We start from the raw sequence: 9,792 nt of genomic DNA, 5'->3' as shown, positions 1-9,792 counted from the left end.
ATTATTATTATTATTATTATTATTATTATTATTATTATTATTATTATTATTATTATTATTATTATTTTTATTTTTATTTTTATTATTATAGGTGATAAACATCTACTTACTCTCACAGCCAAGTCAATGCTAGACTTGTGTATAAAGAAATTTTCAGAGGTAGGTTCATATTTCACAGTTTCTATTCATTTTAATGTTGTGTGACATCTATAAAGGAGTAACCTTGAACCTTGATTTTACTTCTTCACAGAGAATCAGTACTGTAAATATATATAAGAAAATTCCTATAGATTAGTTGCCTTCAGAGTATTATTATTTAAAATGTAGAGTATCTGGAAGTGTTGTATTTGAAGTGGATTGTAACAAGATATGATGATGATGATCATCATCATCATTGTTTAACGTCTGCTTTCCATGCTGGCATGGGTTGGACAGTTTGACTGGGAACTGGTGAGCCAGATGGCTGCACCAGGCTCCAATCTGATCTGGCAGAGTTTCTACAGCTGGATGCCCTTCCTAATGCCAAGCACTCCGTGTGTGTAGTGGGTGCTTTTACGTGCCACCAGCACAAGGGCCAGTCAGGCGGTACTGGCAATGGCCACGCTCAAATGGTGTTTCTTTATGTGTCACCCGCACAGGAGCCAGTCCAGTGGTACTGGCAACGCCCTTGCTCGAATGTTGTTTTCTGCGTACCACCGGCACAAGTGCCAGTAAGGCCACACTGTTAATAATCGTGCTTGAATGGTGCTTTTTTCTTGCCACCAGCATGGGGGGACAGTCAGTGGCCCTGGCAACGATCACGCTTGGATGGTGCTCTTAGCGCTCCACTAGCACGGATGCCAGTCATGTGGTGCTGTCATCGAATTTGATTCCAATTTCACTTGCCTCAACAAGTCTTCACGAGCGGAGTTTAGTGTCCAATGAAAGAAAGGTACGCCTAAGTGGGCTGGTTCCACCACTGGCATAGGCCACAGGTTATGGTCTCACTTGGCTTGCCAGGTCTTCTCAAGCACAGCATATTTCCAAAGATCTTGGTCACTAGTCATTGCCTCGGTGAGGCCTAATGTTCGAAGGTTGTGCTTCACCACCCTGTCCCAGGTCTTCCTGGGTCTACCTCTTCCACAGTTTCTGTCAATAGCTAGGGTGTGACACTTTTTCACACAGCTATCCTCATCCATTCGTACCACATGACCATACCAGCGCAGTCGTCTCTCTTGCACACCACATCTGATGCTTCTTAGGTCCAACTTTTCTCTCAAAGCACTTATACTCTGTCAAGTATGCACACTGACATTACACATCCATCGGAGCATACTGGCTTCGTTCCTTGCAAGCTTACGCATATCCTCAGCAGTCACGGCCCATGTTTCATTGCCATGTAGCATAGCTGTTCATACAGTCTGCCTTTTACTCTGAGTGAGAGGCCTTTGTCACCAGCAAAGGTAGGAGCTCTCTGAACTTTGCCCAGGCTATTCTTATTCTAGCAGCTACACTTTCAGAGCACCCACCCTCGCTACTAACTTGGTCATCAAAGGTAACAGAAGCTATGAACTACTTCTAGTTTTTCTCCCTGGAATGTGGCAGAAGTTGTTCTCTGTACATTTTCAATGTTTATTGTTCCTGAGTGGTAATTTATATACATATTTATTGCTACAATTGTACATGGCTTCATGTAAAACAGACAATGTCAAATTACAAGAACATCACATTTACAGGAGTTGATTAAACTGGTTGGCACATAGCTGCAAAAATGTATGACGGTGATTTTTCATCATCTCTGAGTTGATTTATAGCTTCAAAGGTAGCTATTATGAGGAAAAGCACTGGTTGAAGTATATAGCTGTTAAAACAGCTTGAGAGCAGAGCTGGCGTGACTGCAGTAAGGTTGAAAATGGGAGATGCATGCGATTGAACGTACAATGAAACGGGAAATCAACCATCATACTTCGATTCAGTTTAAACAAAATGGAAAGAAAGAAAACAAAACAGCAACAAAATTTTGAGGTTGTCCTCATGGGCCTTCACAGAGGCAGTTGATTTTCCTTATTATTAAACTATTGAAAATGACTTTATGGTTGAAAATTTTATTTAAGAAAATAACAATGAAAATAATTACAACTAAATTTTATTTAGCTGTCTTTGTCTTTCTACTCTGTTTAAATTAATGTTGTTGTTGTTGTTTCCCCCCCCCCCTCCTCACTGGATTAAAAAAAAACCCCTGCATTTTGTATTTGTCTTTGCAATGTCTCTCATCTTTCACCTTTGTGGCAACTAGCAGAATTGTTAGTGTCAGAAAAAATACCTTGTGGTGTTCCATGTGACTCTTTTCATTCTGAGTTCAAATCCTACTAAGTCAACTTTGCTTTTCATCCCTCCAGGATCAGTAAAATATAGTGCCAGTTACTGGGATTGATGACGTTAACTATTCCCCATCTCCTCAAAATTGCTGGCATTGTGCCAAAATTAAAATTATTATTATTATAAATAATCTTTAAAATATTTTAAACAACTTTATTACAGAAAGAAGAAAAGTTGATGCGTCTGGAGAAAGCAATCAACCCATTATTAGATGATGATGACCAAGTTGCATTCTCATTTATTTTAGAAAATATTATTCAACAAAAAATGAAGATTGTTGAAAATGTAAGTCTTTGTGGTTTTTTTACTTCTTTTGTTCTGTTTTTATTTCAAAGATATTTTTCTCTTCAAACTCACCATATTGTTACTGAACTTCACTGGTGAGGAAGCCTCATCATGGTAACTAGACCTGCCAGAAATATCTGACAAATCTTCCTTGTGTATCATTAGATTCTACCATCTTAAAAAGGAAAGATAATGTTCTCATATATATATACTCATCAGATAGTGTACTCCTAGATATATTAAAAAAATGGGATGTCCTCTCATTATTTAGGACAATATGGTGTGGTTTGAAGGAGAAATGGCTGCTATTTCTAATTGATCCATTGACTATGTAGTGACACTATTTAGCTCACATGCTTCCTGGAAACATTAGTGGTCTGAGTAAAATGAAATAGTTTTAACTAGAAATTGAAACCTGAGTGAAGACTTTGTTTGTTAGAAGTTCAAGCCTACTCTGAATTTTATTTCAATAATATTTGTAGGAAAACATGGGAGAGCCATGTGATGTATATATTGTATACATGATGTAATGTAATTGAAATATGGACAACTACAATATAATGTATTTGTTAGGTATATGATGAAATATAGACAGCTATGTGACATACATTGTCATATATAATGTAATATAGCTGTGAAATATGGATAGTTATGCGACATATATATACTATATATACATCATATATGTGATGAAATGTGACTATGAAGTGTGGATAGCCGTATGTTGTATATGTTATATATGTGATGAATTGTAACAGTGAAACACAGACAGCCAATGAACTCAACCTGAATAAGCTTCTTTCTCACTCATCATCATCATCATCATCGTTTAACGTCCGCTTTCCATGCTAGCATGGGTTGGACGATTTGACTGAGGACTGGTGAAACCGGATGGCAACACCAGCCTCCAATCTGATTTGGCAGAGTTTCTACAGCTGGATGCCCTTCCTAACGCCAACCACTCAGAGAGTGTAGTGGGTGCTTTTACGTGTCACCCGCATGAAGGACAGTCAGGCGGTACTGGCAACGGCCACGCTCAAAATTGTGTATTTTATGTGCCACCTGCACAAGAGCCAGTCCAGGGGCACTGGCAACGGTCTCACTCGAAAATCCTACGAAGGCCAGTCAGGCGGTACTGGAAACGGCCACGCTCAAATGGTGTATTTTATGTGCCACCCGCACAAGAGCCAGTCCAGGGGCACTGGCAACGATCTCGCTCGAAAATCCTTACACATGTCATGGGCACAAGTGCCAGAAAGGTGATGCTGGGCACAGGTGTTATCCTGATTTCGCTAACATTCAGATCTTCACACATTCAAACCACTCTGCTCAGTCTTTTATTGACCCACTATCATTTACCCCTAAACCAGGTTCTTTCTGTAGTCATCAACTTGTAATTATTCAGGCAGAACATTGTGTTTATGACACTGGTCTTGGACAGCTAAGGGCACTCATCATCATCATCATCATCATCATCATCATTTAATGTCCGTTGTCCCTGCTGGCATGGGTTGGATGGTTTGACCAGGGCTGGCAAGCTGGAAGGCTGCACCAGACTCCAATCTGATTTGGCATGATTTCTACGGTTGGATGTGTGGTGGAAATAGATGTAAAACAACAATAAAATCAACAATAACAACAAGCCAATAGAGGAGAATATGTTGTGGTTGCTTGATCTACTAGAATTAACAGCCAGTTCTTATTCAAATCACACCATACTATTTAAATAAAAGGAATGACACTTTCCATAATTTATATTACACTCATTTGGTAATATATAGATTTGATGACTATGGCTAGAATGTCTTTGATCCTAGACCTGCTTGATTAAGGCTGACCTCAAGCCATGCCACAACAACAGCAACATATTTGTTTTTTCCGATTATAACTGTTTTCTTTTTATCTCTTTCTCTTTTTATTTCTTATTTCAGTCGTGGCCATTCCACCAACCAGTTAACAAGAAATCTGTTAAAGATTATTATGAAGTCATTAAGAAACCAATGGACCTTAGCACCCTACTTAAGGTCAGTAAGCAAATGTACAAAAAATGTAACAGTAATTGCTCTAAATAACACTAGTCAGGAGAGAGCACAATACCTATGACCCTTTATGGAGCCTCTGAGAGCAGTGGGTGGGGAAGGAGGGAGATGTCCTCAGTCTCAAGGCCTGGACTGAATGCTTGCAACAAAATGGTATCCACTTGAGATATTCAAGGTGCTAGGTGCTGGTCTTAAATATACACAGTATGTGCACATAGCATATATAGTAATGCAGTAGATATAAACATTCCTGTACAATAAAAGTTATTTGACTGCGTGGTAATTGATCTTATAGGGCTCTCTAATCAAAAGTGAACTACCAGTTCGCATTTTAAGAACACATTTTAGCAACTGCTTTGTGTGAACTGGTGAAAATTCCTCCTGCTCACAATTCTGTGTATGTGTATTACTATATCGTTCTAGGCTGATTAGTGCCTTGTGAATGAAATTGGTACATAAACACTGTATAGAAGACCATCATATATACATTCATGCATTGCATTTAATGTAATGCTCGCATTACTTAAATAAATGGAGTAGCATGAAACGTGCGTACTGCAATCATCTTTAAAATCCGTGTTGCTTATTTTGATTTAGATATATATATATATATATATATATATATATATATGCATACATACATGTACAGGCATGGCTGTGTAGTAAGAAGCTTACTTCCCAACCAAATTGTTCCGGGTTCATTCCCACTGCGTGACACTCTGGGCAAGTATCTTCTGCTATAGTCTTGGGCTGACCAAAGCCTTGTGAGCGGATTTGGCACATGGAAGCTGAAAGAAACCCATTGTGTGTGTGTGTGTGTTTGTGTGAGTCAAAAAACATAGAAAAGACAACAAAGCAAACATAGAAAATTCACAAACAAGATATGGACATGATGTTCCCTCATCTGTTATCATCCCAAAATCATAACAGTTTTGTGATGCTTGTGCATATATTTGTCCTGTTATGGGATAGTGAAGTCATCTCAAAATATTAAATCTTTTATAATGTTTTATCCAATTCCAGAATGTACAGTTACATAAGTATCAGCATCGAGACCAATTCATCGAGGACGTGGAGTTGATATTTGCTAACAGTGTCAAGTACAATGGACCTGACAGTAGCTACACTAATACTGCCAAGAGAATTGTAGATGTGGCCAGAGAAAATCTTTCTGAAGCAAGTTTCATTTTAATATTTCTTTCTTTCTTTTTTTGTTGGTGTTTTTATTTTTCATTGAATATTTCTACCATGTGTTTGCCATGTGTTTGCCATGAGGACTTGTTAAAGATGTGTTCAACTTTGGTTCAGAACCTCTACAGCCAAAGAAGGGATTTCTGACAGGATCCTCTTGAAGACATCCATCTAGATCTAAGGCCTAGAAATCAGTCTTTTTCCACATTGCAGAATATTTCCTGGAATCCTTGTTTTCCATAGGGAATATGAATTTAGTAGAGTGTCCTTATGAAACACTTGTCATTTTGACAATGTTACTGCTCTTACACCAGTGAAGTGTTGGCCTCTGTCTGCTGTATATTTAAGTGGTGGGTGGTCATTGAAACTGTGAGAGTGACCAGCTGTAAAAGTCCCACCTCAAAACAACCCTCTTTCAACCCAAGCTTGCAAGAAGAAACAGATGCAAAATGAATGAACATATATATATATATATATATATATATATATGCTCCATGTGATTCTTAGAAGTTGTAGTCTGTTCTTAGCTACAATAGCAACAACATGAATTTCTTCTATCTTGCTCTGTTAAAATATTTAAGAAAAATTATATTAATGTGTCCTACTTGTTAAAATTCCATTTATTTATTTGTGCAGCTGAAGATGGCACTGAATTTAAATTGATGTAATGATTGCTTTGTTCAATTAAATGGAGCTGCTTGAAATGGTCATACTACATTACTACTTGATATCCTGTTGCATATTTTGATTTCATATATATATATTTAAATTTAAGTCACAATATATGGATTCAAGTAATTCAGTAGTACTCATAAAAAAAAGCTCCTTAATGTATCATTCTACAAAACATATAGAATATATGATGTGATAAAATAAGAAAACGATACTACTATAAATTATTTGCATGTTTTTAAGTTATGAAACAATTTGTCATGATATTAGAATTTTCTTATCATTAGATAATATTTCATCAAACTATTTCTCTGTCAATTATGACTTTGTATATATATATAATAATGCCAAGGACCTATAATCCTTTAAGGGATGTTTGCATTCTAGTTCTCTCGTGTTCAGTGAAAAACTAAATACGTTGGTTTTGCATTATTTGATATGGGTATTTAAATTATTTATGAATGAGAAAAAGAAGAAAATGGAGAAATTTACATATGGACATCTGTTTATTCAAAGATATTCAAATCAATATAATATCAAATTCTTATCCATACAACCGTTTCCATAGCCAATTAATTCAGTTAGAGAAATTAAAATTAAATTAATCTAAAATTTTCATATTGCAACTGGTCAATTGGATATTTCATCAGGGGAGAATTTACCAGAAAGGAGTTACATTCCAATGTGTTGATTGACCCATGTCAAACTCAAATGTGTGTGTTTTGGCAATGTATGCATTTAAAAAAAAATGTTTTGAGCATATATATATATATATATATATATATATATAAATAAATATATTTGAAATAGTTGTGTGCATGCGTTTGTAATGCATAATAGTTGTTATTGGTGGTGATGTTGCAGCTAGGGTGAACTAGGTGTTAGAGAGAGAGAGAGAGAGAGAGAGAGAGAGTGGTAACATTCATCATGTAATTGTGTGTGCGTTTGTTAAAATATTAGAGACAATGAAAAATATGACGTATTAAAAACTGCTTATTAATTACCATATTAGAGTATTGCATCATCTATATCTGTGTGCAATAGTTATGGTCAGTACAAACCATGTAAACAAAGGAAAACGTAAACGTTACCAAATCTAATTGATAGAAATTTAATTAAAAAACTTAAATTACTAAAGCTACAACTACTACAAAATTAACATGTTTTATCTTTAATTTAGTTTAATGAATTATATTATAAAATATCAATGGTATATTCATGAGAAATGTGCTTAATTACATCTATAGGAACCACATATTATGCTGCTACCTGTGCAGAAAATCTAATATACATCTTTATTATTTAATTAGTATTTTTATATCAATATTATATCAGCTAAGCAATCTTACATCCTTATATTTACAGATGCTAGTGTAATGAAACATGAAGTATCGACAGATTCAAAGTTCCAGTAGCTTTAATATATAATTATTTATAATAGTAATTTAACTGATGGCAGTTTTTGAACACCCATATACATGTGTGAATACATGAAAAATCAGTCTCCTTCCTCGTATTTAAGATGAAATATTAATATTTAAATATTAATATTTTAATATAATATTTAAACATTTCTATGATATCTACTAAGAATTCTTTATTCATATGGTTACAGATGTTAGTGTGCTAAACATGACTTACATCCCTATTCAAAGTACAAGTAGCTTTAACATATAATTAATTTATTCATCGTAATAACATATCTAATGGTAGTTTTTGAAAGCCCATTTACATGCATGAACATATGAAAAACCAGTCTCAATCCTTGTATTTAAGAGGCACTGCCTGGAATATAGGACTTGATATAATTCTTCGAGCCAGAGAAAGCAAAAGGAATTTCCAACCTTATAAGCAGCAGCCTTGCTTACAATCTCCCACTCCACTGAAAATTTTTTTTTTCTTGTTGTTCAAGTCCCAAATAAATTTACTGAGGCTGGTACAAGAAGATCTGTTCCTATTATTAAAGGTGTAAATGTGATTAGAGATGCATTTCTTGATAAAATTGCATGTTGCTCTATGTAAAAGAAACTCTTTCTTTCAGATTTCACTTTACAGCTGTAAACAACAGTTTTTTGGTTACTCTTTACACTTTTACTCTTTTACTTGTTTCAGTCTTTTGACTGTGGCCATGCTGGAGCACCGCCTTTAGTCGAGTAAATCGACCCCAGGACTTATTCTTTAGAAGCCTAGTACTTATTCTATTGATCTCTTTTGTCGAACTGCTACAATAATTTTTAAATAAACATTTACTTCTAACTTTACAAACACAAAATATATTTTCATTACTACTCATATTATTATTCTGTTTTGTATCATTCCATTTGGTATGATTACTTTTTACCAAGTTACCTATATTCCAGAGGTTGAGATGGGATTTAACTTGGGTTGTTTCCCCTTGTACACTAGATGACTTAAGTATACATTTCTTACTAACATTTTATTCCAAGAACATTACTATTGTACTATTTATCTCACTTTTGCAGAAACGTTTCTAAATATCCAATTAACCAGTTGCAATATGAAAATTTTAAATTAATTTAATTTAATTTCTCTAATTGACTTAATTGGCTATGGAAATGTCTGTATGGATAAAAATTTCATACTATATTGATTTGAATATCCAATGTATATGCCAATTTCTCCATTTTCTTCTTTTTCACATTCATAAATAAATTGAAGACCTATATATATGTAAGGGACGACCGTGCGAACTCATAAAAGGAGAAATGGTGACGAATGGAAAAACAGGACTCCTTTTATTTAAACGCGTCACACGGTCGAACATACAAATATATATATCAATGGATGATATACATGATATGTTATGCGACGATAACATAGATGACCAGCAATGAAAGACCACAACCGTATTAGATGAATAACAGATATATTTATTGTAGCGTTAAAGATGTATGTCTGTGTGAGAGTGTGAATGTGACATATAATAACATAATTAAAGACAGGCCATCATGCAAAGAAAAGTGTGTATGTGAGTGATACATGTGTGTATGTGAGTTATTACAGCAGATGGAAAGAGAGTCAATAACACGTGAGCAATTATACCAGATCGTTAGTACACTATAGGAAAAGTTCTGTATGTGAAAGTGAGGAGAGGCTGAGTGTGGCAGTGCTGATCACTAGTTGTGATGTCGTGGCATCGATGCCGGGCCGTGATTCTTGTTATACAGATGTTCATCGCTGGCTGAGAATTTCTTGTCTGTTTAAGAACTCTTGTCTGTTTATTTAC

The 9,792-nt window shown here is 35.3% G+C and overlaps 1 protein-coding gene across 3 annotated transcripts in view; it reads left to right on the top strand.

Moving 5' to 3' along the window:
- The window catches only part of LOC106877877 (transcription initiation factor TFIID subunit 1), a 93,401-nt gene that overhangs the window by 64,393 nt on the left and 19,216 nt on the right, over positions 1-9,792 (top strand). For all 3 annotated transcript variants that reach the window (XM_014926919.2, XM_014926917.2, XM_014926918.2), the window contains 4 exons: positions 92-159; positions 2,521-2,643; positions 4,575-4,667; positions 5,706-5,858. In XM_014926919.2, the coding sequence (XP_014782405.1) occupies positions 92-159; positions 2,521-2,643; positions 4,575-4,667; positions 5,706-5,858 (437 nt within the window). The remainder of the gene's footprint in view (positions 1-91; positions 160-2,520; positions 2,644-4,574; positions 4,668-5,705; positions 5,859-9,792) is intronic.

This window comes from Octopus bimaculoides, chromosome 13, assembly GCF_001194135.2.
Source record: "Octopus bimaculoides isolate UCB-OBI-ISO-001 chromosome 13, ASM119413v2, whole genome shotgun sequence".
NCBI lineage: Eukaryota > Metazoa > Mollusca > Cephalopoda > Octopoda > Octopodidae > Octopus > Octopus bimaculoides.
The sequence above is the reverse complement of the archived record's forward strand: the minus strand, read 5'-3'. Positions and strand labels throughout refer to the sequence as shown.